The following is a 21,572-nucleotide window of genomic DNA, read 5'->3' as shown; positions in this document are numbered from 1 at the left end:
TACTTAATTTACTTACTTTTTCTGTCTCTGTGTGCATGATTTATTGAAATAAACTGTGCTAAATCTTCAGCAAATATGCATTATATAATATTTTTTATGAGGTGATTACAGTAATTAGTCATTCCATGTTCCACATAAATTATTCTCAAAACTTGCTGAAATACTTTTTTTTTAATTGTGCTTATTTCAAGAAATAAAAGCTAAAAAAAGAAAAGAAACATAATGCAAATTGATTGAACCAACTCAATTTAAGATATAGACAAGATTAACAGTAATAAGTTACAAACTGCTGGAGATTTGGTAATTGTTAACATATTTTTATGTTCATTTATTGTTTTGCCTCTAATTTATTTTTGCTGTGGATTAATGTACAAACATATGACCTATCTATAATGATGATGTTTTTTTTTTTGCCTTTTTGCCAGTTAAACAAGCTGCATTTTAGATTGATATGCCCACTAGGCATATAAATGCTCTACAGTCTTGACCTTTTAGTGCCAATAGAGGGCGGCATTAGACAGACCTAGAATAATATTCACAACCACGATTTATGACATGGGTAACAATGACCATGCTAGAACACCGCCACGTGGCCCGGCTAGCTCAGTCGGTAGAGCATGAGACTCTTAATCTCAGGGTCGTGGGTTCGAGCCCCACGTTGGGCGCTTACCTTTTTCTATTTGTACTTCAAATGTTGTAGTGCCACTGGTTCGAATCCCTTTTTGAACACTAGACATTTTTCTATGTCTTGCTGCTAATAAACCGACTGTTTGTACATTTACTTTATTTGACTGCATTTATCCTTTACATTTGGTCTCATACCAACCTAAACTATTTTTGCTATTTATGAATGGTCTACCAATGCATTTTTTATTTTTTTAACTTCTGTAATACATCTGAACCAATTGGTTTAAAAAATGTTCCCTTTTAACAACTTGGTTATAATATTCGTTTATTTGTAAGCAACATGGGTGGAAAAAACTATTTGGTTTCTGTCCTCGAGCCCAAGAAAGGGGGCGGAGTTTAAACTAAGGCCCTCTGCACATGAAAATGGAGGCTTGTGTGGAGAAGCCATGGAGCCCTGCCTCTGACTGCAAGTGAAACGCTGCCAGCTCCACCTCACGAGGCCTCTATCTCAAAGACTCCACTCAAACCTCCCATTACAGAAGGTTTGTATATCAGCAATACTTGTTATCGTCGTGTATTTGAGCAGTTTTAGCCCTCGCTGAGCGCTCACTTTTCCTTCCCTGCGTCTGACTCTCACAGTGCAGCCCCTGCCTGCACTGAACAAAGATAATTACTCAGGAAACATTTCGGCCAATCAGGCGCGGCCTTGTATCTCGCCTGCGAGGAAAGCGACCAGTCAGGATCTGGCTACCATCGTCGGGCCTGATCGCCTTGCCTGAAGAGCGGAGGCTTCCCCAGCTCAGGGCTGAGAGTGTCCTCCATGTTTTATAGGTGTTGACATAACAGTGTGTCAGGCAGCCATGCATCCACAGAGGTAAGCTCTGTCTCTTTTATCTTCACCTTCCGATAAAAAACATGGCTTCCTCGTTGTTGGTGCGGTGACTGTTGGTTTCCAGGGATCAGTGTACACACCAGTTTGGTTGTGCAGCAGCAGGAGGAGGAGGAGGAGGAGCTGGGGTGGATTGGAGGCCTCATCAGGCCTCTGCGCTCCACAGGGTTGAGGGTGGGGGGCTGGGTAACGTCTCTCACCCTTGCTCCCAGGGTCACATGGGTGCAGTCATGCTGCCATGTAGGAGGAAGGGTGCACCAAGTGTTTCCCTTTTAAGATCAGCATTTAAAAGTGGGACTCACTGTGTTTCTCTGCTTAGTGCCTGGCACAGACAGACTTGGGGGGATGGGCATTGTCTGTTGGGATTGTTATGTTCTGTCAGTGGACTTCTCTGTTCTGGTTTTATGTCTAATGTCATGGCAGGAACACAAATATGGTACAAGATGTTTATTTTTATTTAGTAATGTGAATATACATGCTGAACCGGGCGCCATTTTGACACTGCACACTTTGTACAGCTCTGTGTAGTCATGAGGCAATCTCACATTGATTTTTTTTCAGTGTAGACAAAAACCATGAAAAGGCTGGACATCTGTAATCTGAGTCACAGGCCTTGACTTTAGTATGCCTCACTTCCTCAGTTCAGTGTCAGAAGTGTAACCATTTTGGGTTCTGCTTGATAGAACTCTTGGATAAGGGGAATAAACAACAGATTTCCCTGCATTTTTTAATGTAACAAATTGAGGTCTTTATGGGAAGTGTGTTTTTTTTCTCAATTTGTTTGTCTTTTTCTTCCCATTTCCATTCTTCTTCTTTTTCAGCTTTAAATTGCAAAATGCCAAGTTTACAAAACCACACTACAGAAAGAAACGACTAAATTTTTAATACTTCTGCTGCATTTGAAGACCCAATCCAAGTAAAATTGTTCTCATTTTTACATGTTCTTGTTGCATTTTTCTCACGATGAAGGGCATATACAAAGAAACTTATTCAAATTAGGGCTGGGAATCATTGGGTACGTCATGGTACAATGCGATACATGGCTCACAATATCGATGATATCATGATACAATTAGTAAAAATCATCTCTATTAACTCACAATATATAGAAGAACCCCATTTATTTTCTAGCTTGAACCAATCATAATAAACAACTTGTATTTTATTTTTTGCAACAAATACTTGACACTTTAGTGCAACATTGCTGAAATCAGTAATACTATGTTTCTGACAAGCATAGACACCAATTGAATTTTAATTATATGTCAAATTCACCATAGTAAACATGAACAGGAATGCCACTACTTGGTGCAGAATTTTTGTAAACAACAGAGTAAAAATGAAGTAATTCAAGTAGCTGCCAGGCACATTGTTACCCTCAACTGCTAGTCTCTCAATGCTCGTCTCCTATCTACCTCCAAAGGAACGTTTTACCAAGGGAGGACAAATAGACAAAACATAGATACTTGGTGAGAACACATCAAGAATCAATCACAGGACTAAATATTGCAATATTTATGTTTTCGCACACCTCTAATTCAGATTGCGTTTCTGAGTATTTTTTTATTCAAATCATTGTGAATCAGGAGCAGACAAAAACATGCAGTAATTAAGTAAAATCTACAATTGGCATTTCGGAAAATGATTGGCTTGACTTGTGTAAAACACAACAAACATCAACAAGATCCAGTATATGGCAGGAATTCAGAACCCTCAAAACCTTGATTTAATACGTTTATTATCATTGTGGGACATGAAATAAGACCTGTGACTCCCACTAAAGTAAAACAACCATTACAGTATTTCCTTTTAGATGAAGTCCGAAACCAAAACTAACTTATTTAGTCACATGGACCAAATGAACTGGCCTTATAAATGTTTTATCAATACGTCATAATTTTACCACATAGGGTTGTCGAGGCCTCTCTGAGGTCGCCTTTAACCGGGCAAACACATTCAGTGGTGCGTAACTCATTCCCTCTGAGTTATGCATTACGGCCACTGATCTAATCTCCCACAAGACCTCTCTTTCTAAACCCCCCTCCTCTCTAGATTTATGCTATCGTGATTGCGAAACGACGGCCTAAAAGGAACCAAAACGTATATTGCAGAGGAAATCTCTGCATTGCAGTAAAAATAAATAATTAAATAAATGCTTTCTGAGGGAGCCTGCACTGGGTGATCGGTGTGGCACAAGGCAGGTCGACCAATAATGTTCCAGCCTGTTGGCCCTTCCAGCCAATTGTAGCAGGAGCTGAGGTTAAAGATTGACAATCGAGGGGGGAAACGGCACAGAGAGCAGGGGCCTTCTGGAAAATTCCACAGCCATCTTTGATTCACTCTTAACAGATTTATGCAAAATCCAGGTCAAACCTCAATTAAAAACTGTACGTATTGTTTGTAGCTGCAGAGCAGAGTCTGGATTCACATGAACAGACATACAAAATACAGCTGAATGTTGTTTTTCGTCCATCTCCTTGTTTGTACTACTCTCATGTTGTTATGTTATAGTACTAAAGCTTTGTTTTTTTAAATTTATTACTCTTAGTGCCATAAAATGTTGGTATTCGGTTTGATTTCTGTGAATCTGATTCGACGTGACGTGGAGTGGAGAACAGGCTTGTTGGGTTGTAGTGGCCACTGAACATTCAACGATACTACCGTGTTCACAGAGAAGGGAAGCTACGATCAGGGGGGAAAAAGCAGGCGGGTGCGCCTCACTTGGCTGGATTTTCCTGTCTCTGTGTTTCTCCTCCATGTTTGTGTGACGGTGAAGGTTTATCCTCGTACAACTGCTGCTTGTTTTTGCTTTTTTTAATGACATTTTTGAACAGATTTTCTGTAGATCTCTCCTGGTCCTTGTGCGTGGATGTGCCAGTGCCTGACTCTCAGCCTTGGAGTGGGGGATGGGGGGGTGGAGAGGTGGTGTTGGTGGTAGTGGTGGTGGGGGGGAGGGGAGCAAGCTGTGGCCTCCATTTTCTGTGACGAGAGAACCCTGCTCGTCTCTCTCAGGAGTCTGAAGCCACTGGCTCAGTGCTGCTTCCTTTTTGTCCATCAGGTACTAGACTACTTGCAGAGGGGGAATTCTGTGTTTTCTTGAGCCGACCTTCTTTGGAATCTATTCCACAAACTGCTGGGGATTTATTCGCCTAACTGTCTTTGCCTGGTGGATCATATTTCCTGATCTGAGAAGAACCATCTGGATCATTGTATTTTAATTTTTTTTCCAACCCTCTCTGTCTGTTGTTGCAGCAGTGTTTGACACCTAGACCTCAACAAGACATGAGGGTGAGGGTTCTGGGTTGCAGTGATAGTGTGTCAGATTCGTAAACATGCTGTCTTTTCAGGGGCTGTGGTGGAGAACGCAGATCTTGGCTAACGCTACATTTTCATGTGGGCCTCGTTTGTTCACTCAGTCCGGAACAGGAAGGCCCTGAAGGCGTGTGTGTTTCTGTGGGTGTGTGTGCATACTGGCAGGCTGAAACATGAAACCTCTGCGTTATATTTCCTAGGAAACTTTATCCAGCCATCCACATTTTCCATCATTCCTTGGAACTTTGAGTCGCTGTAGATCTAATGTAGTTGGGTATAGTGTGTCCAAAAAGGGGTCAATAATAGTCGGGATTTCTTTGGTTTGTTGTATTTTTTATTACTTTATAGAAATCCCTTTTAGGTTCAAGACTGCATAGGAACTTGTTCAGCTTTAGATCCCTCAGGAAGATTTAGAGCATTCCTTTAAGTTTCCAACAAATGCGGTTGGCCTTTTTACGTTGTTCTCTAAAAAAGCTATCATCTTAGCTGGAAACCAGAGCTGTAGCCGCACCCGCAAACTGGTCAAGTGTGTCTCCGGTCATGAGGTTTCTGAAGGGATTTTCTTCTGTAGGCCTGTGTGCATAAAGGGTGCATCCTTGGAATGAAGTCCTCTTGCTCTGACAAAGGAGGAGCCAAGGTCTCAAAGATCCTCTTTAATTACCAGTCGCCATAGCCACCCCCCCAAAACCTCATCTGTTCTTTTATTTTTTGTGTGTTTATCTAAAAGACTGAGGAAAGGAGAGGCAAGGCTGGGAAATCTGCATTTTTGTGTTGCTCTCTTTGCAGTTGACCTTTTAATTAGAGACAGATTCCTAAATGTTAGCATTTGTACAAAGAACAAGAAAACCTTTTTTTTTTTTAATCACATCTATAACATGTAGGATCATGTATGATAAGGGTTTGTTTATTTCCTGCCTTTGTTCTAAGACTCTATAATCCAACAATCCTTAATGAACTTTCAGAGCAACCTGAGTCTCCAGATCCACGTGACTCTTTTATTCCTCCATTGTGGCCGTCTGGCTTAGAAGAAAAATAACTTTTTAAATAGAAAAAAATGGTTTGGAGTTTTAGTTAATAAAGTTTTAGGTTTAGATTGTTAAGATGTTCGATAACCAAACAACATGATAATAGAAGGTTTAATCTATTGTCAGTGGTTTATTTTAGAATAAAATAAAAGCATATAATCTGATCTGAAAGATGACAGTGCTCCAAAGTAATAAAAATACCACGTTTGGTTTGACTTTCTTACATTTCTTTAATTCAAATATGTATCTGCTGGGACAAGAGGATTGTATTTGACTTGAGGTGTGTTTTATTTTGAAAAGTACATGTATATGCTCCTCTCAAAAGTAGGTAAAATTGGAAAAAAAAAATAAAAAAAAACGCAAAATATAACACTTTTATAGTTTGATTGTTGTAAATATTTATAAAAATCAATGCCTTACTGGACTCAAAAACATATACAAAGTATACTGTATGATTATTTTGTCAACTTTGTGGATCCCTTTGGATTTTAGTTGGTAAGAAACTGTCCCAAATGGCTCTTTTTGGGGTTAAAGGTTACAGACTAGGGATTTGCTGTTTCATTTTAACAACAATTTGATTCAGATAATAATTTGTGGTTGATGATACGATTCATATAGTTGATATTGGTTCATTTTGAACGATCCAATTCACTGACCTAAAATCGATCTAGGACATCTTTAGCCAAAAATTCAACCAGTGTGACTCAGATATAAATAAATACTTGGTACTGAATAGTACAGGTGAAGTTTTCCAGTTTTCTTGTATTTCTTGCAAGATATTTAAGTGTAAATTAAATATATGTTCAAACAAGTAAACAACCCATTCACGTTCTAGTTTCATAAAGTTCAGACTGTTTTTCCACATTAAAATAATACAAACGTAGCATTACTGTATGGTCACGTCTTTGTAATATACAGTGTTTCCACACATTGGACAGTAATGATGGCTTGATCATTTTTTGCTACCATCATGTGTGTTTTTCAATCTGATGCTCAATTCTTTTGTATAGATATTTACCTATATTGACATAATCTAATATCCTTTTGAAATGGTTTTATAAGACAATTTGATTATCAACTTGCCTCAGGCAGGTCGATCTGGTAGGAATATAAATCGATTTATCAATTCATTGATTAGTCATTACACACCTATCGTAGATCCCTGATTTAAACAGCACAGTTTGAGGATCATTAGTAGGATTTCTTTCATTTGGTTTGGATATATGCCTTGCCCCTTTAAGGGGCTTATGGGATACTATGTAGTTGTTCTTATGGATCATCTCTTTAATGACGCCTATTGTGAAACATTGTATTGTTGTGATGTGAACGTGCGGCGCATTGTAGCCTAAAGGTAATATTGGCGAGACGACCAAACGTGTCGGCGTGCATATAAACAACAGCCTCGCAGAGAGGACCGTTACCATGGTGATTGCTACTTTTCCCGGTCCTGGAGCGTAAAGGACCTTTTTCTTTTGTGTCTTAATTGTCCCTGACGACAAGAACAGGGGTTAAATCTCGGCCCTCAGACGTCAAATCAGCTGAAAACAATAACAATGGATGATGAAGGCAGAATCCCCAAAGACAGACCCTCAGGGACCTAGGTGTCTTAGGTGGTGCTCCACTTGTTTACTGTTACGCCGATATGGTTGATGAACACCCTCTCTGACTTTGTGTTCGCCTCTCTTACTGTGTGTGTGTGTGTGCTCTTGTTTGTTGCTCTGCAGTTTGGCTGAGGAGGAGATAAAGACAGAGTCTGATGTGGTAGAGGGGATGGATGTTTCTCTGCAGTCCAAAGGTAAGTCTCAAGGCCAAAAGTCTCTCATTAGCTGACAAACACCATAGTTTCAGACAAAACTGGCGCTGGTTTGTCTTTATGAGAGCACGGCTTCATTCGTTGTATAATGGAGAGCTGTTTGCACTGCAGCAGAGCTGTTTGTTTGGAGCCTCTGAGTATTTTTATATGTTGAAGTAGTAATTTTTAATGATTGTTTTCCAGATAATGATCACGCCGATGAAATGTTAATGACGTTGAGTACAAGTTGTGAACTGGGCTGCTTAAAATGCCTGTTTTCATTTGCTTCACATTAATCAGAACCACATTGATGTTGTTCTTTTATTCGTGGATTGAATCTATCTACTTAGTCTTTTGTGTACAGAATTTTTCAGATCATAAGGCGCATTAACAGAAACAAAACAATCACAATGTGCAAGGACTACAGTATCCAGAATGCTTTGAGGGGCCAAGAGGCAGGCGATTGGTCAGAGGTGTCGATGGGAAGTTTTCCTTCCAAACTTTCATGTTTAGTAATAACCAGACTTTTAAAAAAAGTTCAACATGTCAATAAGTCAAACTTTAATGATAATAGCCCAACATTTATCAATTGTAACACGTAAAATACACACAAAAAACCACCAGTACGTATCTCATCACCTGCCTCCTGACTACAGTAGCTTGATGCTCCAACAACCCATCAATCACTGCAGTTTCGTAGTCTAAACATTTTGACAGATTTGGAGCGCTGTCTACTACATAAAATTGGTTTGAGGTCAGTAAGCTCCACCAGAATTCATAAGTTGTGCTAACTTATAAAGCACACTGTCCAGTTTTTACAGTATTAAATGGTTGAAGTACACTTTATGGTCTGAAACACAAAATAATTTGTTGGACTTGAGTGATTGAAGCCTCCTGCTGTTTGATTCTTTGCACCCAGTCCCCGATCCTCCGGGGTCAGCAGAACGGCCCGCTCCACCACAGAAGCGAAAGGTGTCGAGTCCCACCCATTCTTCCAATGGACACTCTCCCACAGATACCTCCCCTAGCCCTATTAAAAAAAAGAAAAAGCCAGGGGCAGTGAACCATAACAGCAAAGACCAGGTAGGACTTCGGGTGAGAGAAGACCTGGCTTGTTCTCAGAAGACGTATTGCCTTTTGAAGTAATGGTGTGCGTGTTTGTGGGTGTGTGTTGGTGTGTGGGGGTGGGGGTAAAGTATAATGTGAAAATGGGGAAAGACTTTGTTTAGAAAGCAAAAGTAGGAGTTTGCATGTGATCTCTAGGCCTAAACCATACAGAGTGGTTTTAAAGTCTTCAGGAAAGTTTTTTTTTTGTAGAAGAAAGTCCCTCTTTATTAACTTTTTAAAGCTGCTTTCTTTCTTTGAAACTGGTCATACTGTAGCATAGTAATCATACTTGGCCTAACTGAGGCCAGATGGTCCTAGACATTGTCGAATGTACTGATTACAACACAGCCAACTATTAAATACTGCTTTAAACGGCAAGAAGCATTGTTCAAATACAGCAATTATATATATAAAAAAGAAAAAGCACAGAGGCAACCTTCTGCCCTTACAGTATACAGTTATTATATTACCTTGCAATGGCCAGATCGTTATCCTACAACACTGGCAATCAGTGAATTGGTTCTTGAACTCATCGTTTGTTTTTTTCCATCATTGTTGAACAAGAAAAAGCTTAAATTAAACCAGTTTCACTGAAAATGAGCACTAAGATAGAACTCTAAACATTATGTTGATGAATATTTATTAATATCATGGCTATGTATGTATTTACAGTGAGATAACTTTAGTTTCTAGTCCTGTTGTTTTTATAGTGCTTTCTTTAAAGATCCACTCTGATGAAAATTGTGTTTTTAACATGTTCTTGTAGCATTTTTTCCGATTATATATAAAGAAAACTGAGTTCAAAATTGCAATTTTTTTTATTTTTTTAAATTCAAATAATTGTGAATTAGTAGGAGATGAGAAAAATGCTACTTGAAAGAGATCATATTTGTTACATAGAAAATACAGAGGATAAGTGGGGCAGGATTGATCCACACGAACAGTCCCACCCACAACTTGGAGGCAAATTTCTGATGAATTCCTGCTGCTTTGCAGCATCTACGTCCTAAAAATGGACACCTGGAAACACTTTTAAAATGGATCAAAAGATGATGATCAGAGTGGGTCTTTAAAAGTGTTATTGTTTGCATAAAATGAACTTGTGTTGGGTTGAATGTGATTGATTGCTGTTAAAAGTCCTGCCTAACTCCCTCACTGTTGCCTTGTTTTTCTGTTGCACTGCACCTTTTTTTGTGTTCCTGCGTGTTTTTGAAACCTACTCCCCTGTTTCTCTTGCCTGCATTTCAGTCAGAGCTAAGACATGGTCCCTTTTACTATATGAAGCAGCCAGCACTCACAACAGACCCTGTTGATGTTGTACCACAGGACGGCAGGAACGACTTCTACTGCTGGCTGTGCCACCGCGAGGGCCAGGTGCTCTGCTGTGAGCTCTGCCCCAGGGTGTACCACGCCAAGTGCCTCAAACTACCAGCCGAGCCCGAGGGCGACTGGTTCTGTCCAGAATGTGAGGTATTTTGCTAAAAAAGTGGTCGCGCACCAGCTGGTTTGTCTTTACCACAGCTCAGTGTTTTTCAACCATTTTTTTTGAGCCAAGGTCCACTTTTTTTCTTCAAGAAAAATCACAAGGCGCACCAGCAACTGAACATGTGAAAAGCTGCAGCACAATAAAGCTTAAAGTTGTGGCTCTTTTTCTCAAGAGTTGCAATAGTTTTTAATAATAATTTGTTACTAAAAGCTGTAGAAATACAAATATTTGCCAACCTTTCTAACTGTTCAATGCTTGTGGTTCTTTATGAGAGTTAAAAGTAGTGCAGTACAAGATGCTATCACATTAACCCAATGAATCATGGGAGATGTAGTGACATCGGTGGCATCGATGCCAGACAGACTTCACTATTTCATGCACTTTTTATGTGAAGTTAAACCCCTAAACACAACCTTTAGCTCTTATTTTTGTTATAACTAATAAATTTTATTAGTCGTATTGTCAAAAGGAATCAAGGACATTAATCACGTACGACTAACATATATGTGGTTAAAGCTCCGAAAATGATTTGCAGAGACTGTTTAAGTCATTAGTGTCAAACTCAATCGCACAGGGGACCAAAATCCAAAACACACATTAAGTCACGGGCCGAACAGGATAAACATTTGATGAACACACTAAAAATACATTTTTAAAACGTAAAGTAACTTTTTTAACATAATGATAAATAAAAACAAGTAGGAATATTATTCCAGAATAAATCAACTTAAACCTTAAATATCTTTCAATATTTTACTCTCCATAAAAATAAAATGTCTCAAAATATACAAGTTAGAAATAAGCACAAGATAGCATCAGGCCATTAATAACAATGAAATAAAGTGATCTGGAGGGCTGGATATAATTACCAGGAGGGCCGGATCCGGCCCCCGGGCCTTGACTTTGACACATGTGGTTTAAGTGGTTAAACTTTTTCCAAATAGAGAGCGACTGGCCAAAGTTGCGTCAAAATTGTGGTAGCGTCATTCTTATCATATTTATATTCTTAACGTCTTGGTGTTTTATCAGGACCTGCTTGGATGAACACGGAGCTGATATCCTAGCAATGCTAAAGGTTTTTTGGAGCAATAGATGAAATTGAATAATTTCCCACGGCACACTGGTTGAAAAACACTGCTCTAACTACAACAAAAAAAAAACTAAAGGATCATTTAGCTCAAACCACTGCTGCATTTTTGATGTGCAATCTAATAAGAGAGTGCGACGTGTAAACTTTTACCAAAGTTCATTCTCCATTTGCATTTATTTAACATTGCACGCCTGTCTTCTATTATAAAGCAATGCAATAAATGCATTTTTTTCCCTTTTTGGTGCAGAAAATAACAGTTGCGGAGTGTATTGAAACCCAGAGCAAGGCCATGACAATGCTAACAATAGACCAACTCTCATACTTGCTAAAATTTGCACTCCAAAAGATCAAACAGCCCGGGGTAAGAGTAATGCATATTTAATATTTAAATATGTATAAGAAAATATAGAGAAATGGATTTTCTGAATATGCAGTATTGAAATTTTGTATGTTTTGCTTTAAAAAGACGGAGCCCTTTCAGAAGCCTGTATCTCTGGAGCAACATCCAGATTATGCAGAGTATATCTTCCACCCCATGGACCTGAGTACCTTAGAGAAGGTAATTAAAATAATAATAAGCATAAAAGAAGAGACATTTTCAAGTTGATCTGTATAGAAATTTATTGTACCTAATTATTTTTCTCTTACTTTGTAATAGAATGTCAAAAAGAAAATGTATGGCTGCACTGAGGCTTTTCTGGCTGACATGAAATGGATTTTGCACAACTGCATCATTTATAATGGAGGTATGCTTTTGCATTTACTCTATAAACGTCTCCTACTGTTTGGCTTTATGTAGAAAACTGACTTAAACCTGATTTTTGCTCTAGGAAATCACAAATTAACAGCAACGGCAAAAGTCATCGTCAAGATCTGTGAGCATGAGGTAAAAGATGCTGGAAATCAGGGATGGATGCAACTGTTTATTAAGATTCATTAACGTGAATCTTTAAATTTTAGATGAATGAGATCGAAGTGTGTCCAGAGTGTTACCTGTCTGCCTGCCAAAAACGGGACAACTGGTTTTGTGAACCATGTGTAGGTCCTTTTTACACTTTAGAGTAAACGTGACACAGAGAAGACACTGTTTTTGATTGATTTATTATTATTATTTTTTTGGTTTAGAGTCAACCCCACCCCCTAGTCTGGGCTAAGCTGAAAGGCTTTCCTTTCTGGCCCGCCAAAGCACTTAGAGAAAAAGATGGACAGGTGGACGCACGCTTCTTTGGCCAACATGATAGGTGAGATGATCTTTGGGCGCTCTGGATTTTGTCTTCTCTGTTCTTGTATGCTTACAGTGTAGTTTCTACGCTTCACTTCTCTGCAGGGCCTGGGTTCCCATCAACAACTGCTACCTCATGTCCAAAGAGATCCCTTTCTCTGTGAAGAAAACAAAGAGCATTTTCAACAGCGCCATGCAGGAGATGGAGGTGTACGTGGAAAACATCCGCAAGAAATTCGGAGTCTTCAACTACGCGCCCTTTCGCACTCCCTACACACCCAACAACCAGCTGCAGATGCTGCTGGACCCCTCCAACCCCGCTGCTGGGACCGTGAAGACGGAGAAGCCCGAGAAGCTGCGCTTCAACTTCGACATGACTTCTTCTCCTAAGATGGTGCTCAGCAAGATTTCCACACACAGCAGTATGAGTCGGCGCGTGTCCATGACAGAGATGCCCCGCTCGCCAATGAGCACCAACTCCTCAGTCCATACTGGTTCAGACGGGGAGCAGGATGGGGAGAAGGCCAGCAGGAACCCAGCCTTCCACTACAGCACAGGGGAGGAGTCCATGGATTGCACTAGTAAGCAAACTTTTTCTGGCAACAGACGTTTCACTTTGTCAAATAAAAATAACAAACTTTGTCCTTTTAGCGTCTCCTGCCTCAGGGAAGATGGGTCCTGCTGGCAGCGTGACTGAAAGTCCAAAGCCTCTTAACCTGGTTCCCAAGCAGGAGAGGACCTCAGGGACAGGTGGCATCCTTAACCTCAATTTGGGTCAGTACCACAGATCTGGCTTTGTTTAATTAGAAGGTGCTAGTCAAACATCAGTAGTAACTCTTGAATTTGTGTGGGTTTTTCATTGTATTCATTCAGATCGTGTAAAAGCTGAAATGGATCTAAAGGAGCTGAGTGAGTCTGTGCAGCAGCAGCAACAACAACAAGCACCGCTGGCTGCTGTCACCACGCCAAAGAGACCCATCAGGAGTCTGGACAAAACTATAGAGAGCTGCAAGGCACAGCTCGGTCAGTATGCAAACATTAGACAAATGGGACTTTTGATGTATTCTTATGCACAAACTTAGTCGTAAGTTTATATTATTACTGAGTTGTTTTAAGGTATGAGTGTTGCACTTACCAGGAAGTGTTTTTATTTCAATTGTAACTGTGACAATGACGTATAAAGATCTAACTATCTAGCTAGATAGTGAAAATGTTAGTGTGCATGCCGATGGATATCTAGCTAGAGACAATGTGGCTAAACTAGCTGAACACCCAGTGCCATGACCGTTAGAAATTTCACTATCTATCTAGCTAACTAGCTAGACACGCTTTGGAATGCACATGAACATTTTTACTAAATAGCTAGCTAATTAGCTAGACACCCTTTGGAATGTACATTTACATTTCACTGTATATTTAGCTAGCTAGCTAGAGACCCATTGGCATTTTTTGTTAGCTAGCTAAAAGTTCACTCTGATCATATTTTGATCTATTTTAAAGCGTTCCCAGTTGTCTTTTAAATAAAATTATGCTTTTTTTTTTTCTAAAATAAAAAAAAAAAAAACATGTTTTCTTGGACACAATTTCTGTCGAGTCGTAGTAGTTCATAGAAATTTGCCTCTCAGTTGTAGGCAGGGTTGTCTGGAGTAGCCCCGCCCCCTTCCTGTTGCAAAGCGAAGTGGAGCTGGGTGCTTGTTCCCCACCTAGCGGATTTTCCAAGCCACTAATAAGCCCCTTGTCAACTTTTTTTTTGCGTCTGCTTCAGATGATGATCTGAATAAAGATATAATCAGAAACGCAATTTAAGCTTGTTTTTCTTTGTCCTCCAAGATCAGAAAAATGCCACAAGAACATGTTAAATTGGAGTAGATCTTCGATAATTTGTTTGAAATCCAATGTAATTGCTGCCATTTGTATTTTAGTCCAAGAACAGTTTGCTTTTAGTTTAATTATTAGGAATTTTGATCACTGTTTTATGCAATCTGTCTCCTCATAAATCTTTAAAAAATATTAAACAATAACAACAAGTTTTGGTTTGTCCACACAGGAATCGATGACATTTCTGAGGATGTCTATAAAGATGTGGATCACAGTGACACAGAGGACTCTGAAAAATCTGACTCCAGCGACAGCGAGTCTGCCAGTGATGAGGACCACAAAGCAAAGAGCTCAGTCCAGGACGACAAAGAAAAAACCGAACGGAAAAGGTCCAAAGCCAGCACAGAGGGAGAGCACAAGGAGGGAGTTGCAGGAACAGGGGATAAAGCCACCTCTGAACCCCCGGTGAAAGAGAAGCAGGCCAGCGGCGGGGCAGATAAAGATGTACAGGACAAGCCCCGGACGCCCCAGTCTCAGCCACCCACCGAAAAGCCTAAGCCCTCCGAGGAGGGCCGAACAGCTGCTGCCACCGCCGTCGCCACCCCTGTGACCGAGCAAGACTCTGACTCTGAAAGAGAGCTTGTGATTGACCTGGGGGAGGAACATGGAGGCCGTGACCCAAAGAGGGCAAGAAGAGAGCTGGGGTCTTCTTTTGCCAAATCCCTCAAAGAGTCTAGTGTTGCCAAGTTGGACGGTGAGAATGTCTTCACACATTCATCTGTTCATGGGTCAAATCTGGGAGAAACTTCCAAATGTTTATGCTAAAAAGTCTAATGAAATTATAAAATTATTGTAATTTGATTAAACAACAAAAGTATCACTTTAATTCAGATTAGTAATTCGTATTTATAAAACACACAAAGTATTCTGTGAGCTAAAATGGCCAAATTCCTTGGTGGGTGGGGGAGGGGATTTTATTATTTTTGCAAATTAATAAATACTGTAATAACAATTAAAGCAGTAAGCAGGATTCTACGGCCCAGAGGTGTGACCCACCCCTGCCGCCCCCTTTTGACCCACCCTAGACGCCCCTCACTCTACGTTTCCACCTGGTCAGAACTGCACATGACAAATTCATTGGAAAAAAAATGTATTTCAAAATATGTGCTTTTCTATTGTTTTAAGCTCCATAGCTACCATTTTTTCTTTTGGTCGTTTGGGGATTAAAAACAGTTTTGTGTAATTTTGAGAAGAATCTGCAAAAGTAAACTTTTGGATTTAGTTTTTTTTGTTAGCCATTCGCACATTCCAATTAAGTTCATATTGTATGTCAATATTCCAAATTTTTTTCCCATGTAGCTTTCCAATGATGCAACTGATAGATTGAAATCCTTTTTACATTTTCCTTTTAAATATTAAAGATGGTGGCCTCTTTCTGAGGTCAAAGGTCAATGACCTTCAGGTGGTGATTGTAGGCTTAAGCTTATAAGCTTGTGTGTGTACATTTTTGTGAAAATCACTGAAAGGAAAGTTTTGTTTTCCCATATTGTGGGAAAATGTGAAAACTGTCAGAATTTGCCACTATGCTAAGAAATGGCTGCTACGTTGCAGGCCCTGTGGGCATCCCTTATTCATTTCAAAACTTCTTTTGGAATATCCCTTACATGGGTCTTTTGGTTTCATCAGTGGGTTTTTTGGAGCCCTATAAAACATGATGTTCTCTCATTTGTTCGATATTTCCACTTTTTGGTGGGGAAGGTTGTTCTCTGTCAAAAATGTATTTTCATTGGGTTATGTGATTGTTAATTTTGAGTTTTTGAGTGAATCTTGGATGAAACTTTTGCTCAAAGTCATTGTAAAAACATTATGCTGCGAGCCATAAATGTTGTTTTTATCTGAATGAAATCATGCAATATTTTATGTTACCTATAGCTCAGTTTTTCAATAGTTTCCTAGTTTTTGAATAGTATATTTTTTCCCTCTCAGGTAAACCACCTTCTGCAGTGCCAGGCGCACATGCGCGGGAAGCTGCATCCAATCTGAAAGAGGCGTCGCAGCCCCCAGTCACAGCAGCCGCCAACGCCGCGTCCACTGCAGCAGCTGGTCAAACCAGTTCTACTGCAGCTTCCAGCAGCTCTGCCACTTCCTCCAGCTCCACGGCAGCGCCCGCTGGTGCAGCAGTGAAGAAACAGCGCCCACTACTGCCTAAAGAGGCCAGCCAAACCGTGCAGCAAGCAGTAGTTTGGAGTCCCAACAAAATTCAGAGCTCCTCTCAGAAGTGGCACGTGCAGAAGGTACAGAAGCAGCAGCAGCAGCATGCAGAGCAGTCGGCTGCGCAGACACCTGCCCAGAGTCAGGTGCAGTCCCAACAGCAGAGCTCCTCCAGCACTCGCTATCAGACCAGACAAGCAGTGAAGGGTAAATACACCCACCCCGTTCTGCATGTTGATGTCACCCCAGAATGTGTCTAAAAATCTTCTCTTTCATTTCCGCCGACCTCATCACCTTCAGTGCAGCAAAAGGACTCATCTCATAGTGTATCACCTTCAACAGCTGGCCAGCTCACATCTGCCAACTCCTCTTTAATTTCAACAGACTTGCAGATCCCCACAGTTTCAGCAGATGTGGCTGCAGATATCGCCAAATACACCAACAAAGTAAGTCTGCTGTATTCCCCTTTACTGTTTCACAGATGTACTGCACAAATCACAAGATAATTGATTTAGGTTAGAAAATCTGTATTTACATCTCCTGTTTGATAAATATAAGAAAAAAACTTCCCTCAAAGTAAAACTTTTTTGGTCAAATTTTGGAGACTAAAAATAAATTGATTATTTTAAAAACATTCATTCTTAATGCAAAAGATGATAAATTGTTTTGCCGAAAAAAGGTGAGAACTCCACAAAAGTTCTTTATTTAAGCTGAATTTCTCTAAACACATTTATGAAAGTCAAACTGAAGTAAAAAAATTGGAAGATGAAGGTGCATTCTACAGAAATAACTGCTACCTAGTGAGTAGGGATGTAACGGACCACAAAACTCATAGTTCGGGGCATTTTTTGGATCAGTAAAAAGTAAAAAACAAGAAAAAATAACGATATAAAAACCTAAAATAATTCTTTTGAAAAGTTTTAATACATATATTTGATAAAACATATTCACAATAACAAAGATGCTTCATAATGCACTGCTACAGTCATTCTTGCACATTTATGAACGTTTAGTTGGTTAAATTATCCAGTTATAATGTATTACTGTATGCCTTAAAAAAACACTAAAATGTAGCCTCTATTGTATTTATCGTTTATAAATTCACTTTTTCTTGTAAATTGCTAAAATTCATCAATTTATTGACACTAATTGACTGAAAAGTATTTGTTAATAAACATATTTTTCTTCCTGTGACAGTTGCTTATGATGTTTGCATTGAAGTTGGGCATTTTTCATTTTAACATCTTGTGATTTTCCTCATCATTTTTCAGATTATGGACACCATAAAGGGGACAATGACTGAAATCTACAACGATCTCTCTAAAAATACATCAGGAAACACGATTGCAGAGGTAAAGTCCAGAATCCTAAGTTCTACTTATGAACTTTCCTTATTAAAATAGCAGTAAATAAGTGTAACAACTTCTGCCTCAGATAAGACGGTTGAGGATAGAGATCGAGAAGCTCCAGTGGCTGCATCAACAGGAGTTATCAGAGATGAAGCACAATCTGGGTACGTTGTTATGAATTTATTGCCACTAATTCAATAAGTTTTAGAGTGTTTGAACATATAGCTGGAACCTTTAACACTTAAAGAGCCATTCAGGTCAATTTTGATCCTACTACAACCCAGGAGAAGACACAAAATCTTGCTTCACCCTTTAGAAAAATAAGACACAGGTTTTTATTACAGTTACTACTATGATTATTTATTCATTTATTGGCATAAATAAAACAAAGCAGAGCCTTTTTTTCTAAATACAAAGTAGTTTATAACTTTACAGAGATTCACATGACTTCCTTTCAAAATAAGACACCCTTTTCCATGCAGGATAATCTCAGTGCAACCAATGTAATAGAGAGTGTAATGCTAGCAGTGATGTATAAAAAGTAAATTATATACAGTTTATTTTATTGTTTATGGTGCATTTCACTCTGAGATTTGTAAATTTAACTAGCTAAAATTAAATCAGAGCTAATTAAGTGACCCCTTTTGGATTTTTGGACCATATGGCACTCTTAAAATCCCTGATTTTTTTTATTTTTATTTTTTTCAAAAATAGAAAATCCATTTTATAATCCAATGATCTTCAATTCTGGCTGTGCTCACTGACCTCCAATTGATTTACTGTGGTATCTGGCACTCAAAAATGTGTCTAAATGTTTTAGTATTTTTTATAAACTTAGAAAAAAGCTGATTGTTTATAAAGGAGCGAAAGAGCGAACTTTTCAGGAATTGGTTGAATAAAATGTGACTTATCTGAAAAGAAAATATATTACTTTTTAAGATTACATGCACTTTATTTTTCTTAAACCAGAGAGCCCCAGCGTGGAGTTAAAAGAGTCACATGTGGCTCCAGAGCCGCTGGTATAACTAAAGGAACATTGTTGTTTTTCCCTCTCAATGTCATATTCAAGAGCTGACGATGGCAGAGATGAGACAGAGTCTGGAGCAGGAAAAGGAGCGTTTGGTGGCTGAGGTGAAAAAGCAGATGGAGCTGGAGAAGCAGCAGGCGGTGGACGAGACCAAAAAGAAGCAGTGGTGTGCAAACTGCAGGAAGGAGGCCATCTTCTACTGCTGCTGGAATACCAGCTACTGCGACTACCCCTGCCAGCAAGCGCACTGGCCGGAGCACATGAAGTCCTGCACGCAGTCAGGTAACACAGGCTGCTGTAAAGTTATCATTTTTTGAGTCACCGTGTAAAAATAGTAATCTGACAATAGCAGGTATTGGATGTGAAATTGCATATAAATAAACAACCGATACCCGATATTTTCCAGCTTCTTGCAGCCGATACTGATACCAGCACCGATAATCAACCAATATTTTTTTTTTTAAATGTTTAAGAAAAAAATTGCAAGTACAAAGTAACAGCTATGGCTCTTATGTATTCCAACAAATTTGCAGAACTTGTTTTACCTGCAAATAAACTGAACGACAGTAGTCCAAACGCTATTAGCTTTTTCAGTCTGCCTTACATCTGTAAATAGAGAGTGATTTTCAATGGTCAGAACAAATGTTAGGACTTTGACTTAAATAGCAATGTAACAAGGACATTTTTTCAGTACAAATAATGCCCGATATAATAACGTGCAAAATAAATACCTTAATTTCAAAGTGCAAAAATTACTGCTTTTTTCTAAACTGATGATTGCTCATAGAAAGGAACTTTTCAAACACTGAGAGGCTTGGATTTTAACAGATTAGTCATACTGTCCACTATCAGACAATAATTATCAGTAACTGATATCATCATGCAATGCTAATTTAAACATAGATCTCTCCCCTAATAGACAGTATTTCTGAACCTGTTTATCTTTTATCCAATTTATTTCATACTTCCACATCTGAGCATGTAGGAATCTATTGATTTGGAGAATAAAAACTTCATCCCTTTTCCTCCAACCAAATAATGGCAGAATCGTCTCATTTAGGGCCACTATTCATGTTTTTTTGTGTGTTTTTGTTCTAGCCACAGCATCACAGCAGGAAACAGAAGTGGAGTCCAGCTCGGACCCTCCACTGAAACCCTCCAGCCACTCCCCTCCTACACAGACCTTACCTTCTGGGTCGGGCTCCTTACCAGACAAAAGCAACTCTCCTGCATATGTGGAGAAAAACAAGGACAATGGTGGCGTTACTGTGACCTAACCCCTTCACTACAAGCACTTTTGTGCACCAACTGTGGGGCTTGTGGCCCTCTGTACTTGAAGGCCTGTATCTCTGTGACAAATCACTGTTTTATTTTATATTTTTTAGTTGTTTGCATTCCTTTTTTTTCTTTTAAACATCTTCTTGTTGGAGATCCATAGAGTTCATTCGTTCATAGTTTCCCTGTTCAGTTTTCCGGTCAGTTCACAATGTGACTGTAGTTTGTTTTAAGAAACAAACTGGACGTCTTACTTTTCATACTGTACTTTTGTTACATTTTCCAGCTCCAAGGAAGATTGTATGGATGCACAGAATATTTTTATTTTCTACACGATCCACTTTTATGCTGCTTTAGTTATTTTTTTCTGTTTTCTTCATTCTTTTCTTGTTTATTGTTCTCCATATTGTGAGACAAAACAATCAAAAATTCCCCATTTATCACAATGTCCTCATTTAAACCGACTAGTTTCCTTTTTGACCTAAACCAACACTATTTCAATGAACCATTTTTATTTAAAGCGTGTTGGTTCACACATTTCATTTTGTGGCATCTTTGTCTTAAACCACCTTTGTATTCCTGTGTTTTTGTTTCATCATAAATGAAAAGACCTGATTTATAAAGAAAAACTTAAAAATTTCAAAGTGTACAAAGCTTTTGTAAGAAGATACCTGAACAATATTTATAGTGTTATATGTTTTTATAGTATGTTTATTAAAATCACATTTCTATGTGTCCTAAAAGTTATTTGAAAAATAAATACTCCATATGAATGTCATCTCTTGGTGAAGTCTGTGTGCGGTTATCTGAAGCTGATGCCAGCTCAGGCTAGACTGTTTATTAAGAAAAAAACCTGCATTTTGGCCAGATCCTACAAGTGGGTATGTTTGTGTTCAGTTGTCTTGTTCTTTACGTATTGTACATACAAGACTTGTGAAAGAAACAATAAAAGTTCTCTTGTAAATGGATTGCTGAACTTTATTATTTTGACATTCACTCTTCAACATCCAAGAGGGAAAATACTAACTATACAACTAAATCAAATGGAACTTTCTGTCTTTAAAGCTAGATAATTAAATTTACCCATTTATTCTAGAAATTTTGTTTTCCTAAAAATCATGTTGCACTTGATTGATTTTATTTTGGTAAATCTTTATGAACGGTATAACTACGTATTCTAGACACCAGCAGGTTATTTCCTCAAAAAAAAAAAAAAAAAAAAAAAAGAATATGATTCGTGTTATCAAATGCCAAGACTTTGAGATGATCAAGCTAACAATAATCAAATTTTTATTTATTTTATGCTTTTATTTTTTTAAGGATATCCAAATTTTAGCCCTGA

At 38.8% G+C, this 21,572-nt stretch overlaps 1 protein-coding gene and 1 non-coding gene across 8 annotated transcripts; both read left to right on the top strand.

Moving 5' to 3' along the window:
- The first annotated feature begins 592 nt into the window (after positions 1–592).
- Positions 593–665, top strand: trnak-cuu. Its single transcript has one exon. It is a non-coding gene; the product is annotated as a tRNA-Lys (tRNA).
- A 334-nt stretch (positions 666–999) lies between these two features.
- On the top strand, positions 1,000–21,198 carry LOC112159359 (protein kinase C-binding protein 1). Of its 7 annotated transcripts, none has more exons than XM_024293384.2 (21): positions 1,000–1,169; positions 1,267–1,501; positions 7,578–7,648; positions 8,565–8,728; positions 10,001–10,222; positions 11,576–11,689; positions 11,795–11,887; positions 11,987–12,074; positions 12,159–12,214; positions 12,289–12,366; positions 12,454–12,569; positions 12,656–13,131; positions 13,202–13,324; positions 13,424–13,573; positions 14,598–15,122; positions 16,355–16,786; positions 16,964–17,025; positions 17,851–17,931; positions 18,014–18,092; positions 18,998–19,237; positions 20,054–21,198. In XM_024293384.2, exons 2-21 carry the CDS (start codon positions 1,488–1,490, stop codon positions 20,230–20,232), a joined length of 3,363 nt encoding a protein of 1,120 aa, XP_024149152.1. In that variant the 5' UTR covers positions 1,000–1,169; positions 1,267–1,487; the 3' UTR covers positions 20,233–21,198. The 7 variants fall into 7 exon arrangements, with proteins under 7 accessions (XP_024149152.1, XP_024149151.1, XP_024149147.1 ...); XM_024293383.2 differs by having other exon boundaries at positions 1,001–1,169; positions 10,079–10,222; positions 16,880–17,025; XM_024293379.2 differs by having other exon boundaries at positions 1,001–1,169; positions 16,880–17,025.
- Positions 21,199–21,572: the final 374 nt, after the last annotated feature.

This window comes from Oryzias melastigma, linkage group LG7, assembly GCF_002922805.2.
Source record: "Oryzias melastigma strain HK-1 linkage group LG7, ASM292280v2, whole genome shotgun sequence".
NCBI lineage: Eukaryota > Metazoa > Chordata > Actinopteri > Beloniformes > Adrianichthyidae > Oryzias > Oryzias melastigma.
The sequence above is the reverse complement of the archived record's forward strand: the minus strand, read 5'-3'. Positions and strand labels throughout refer to the sequence as shown.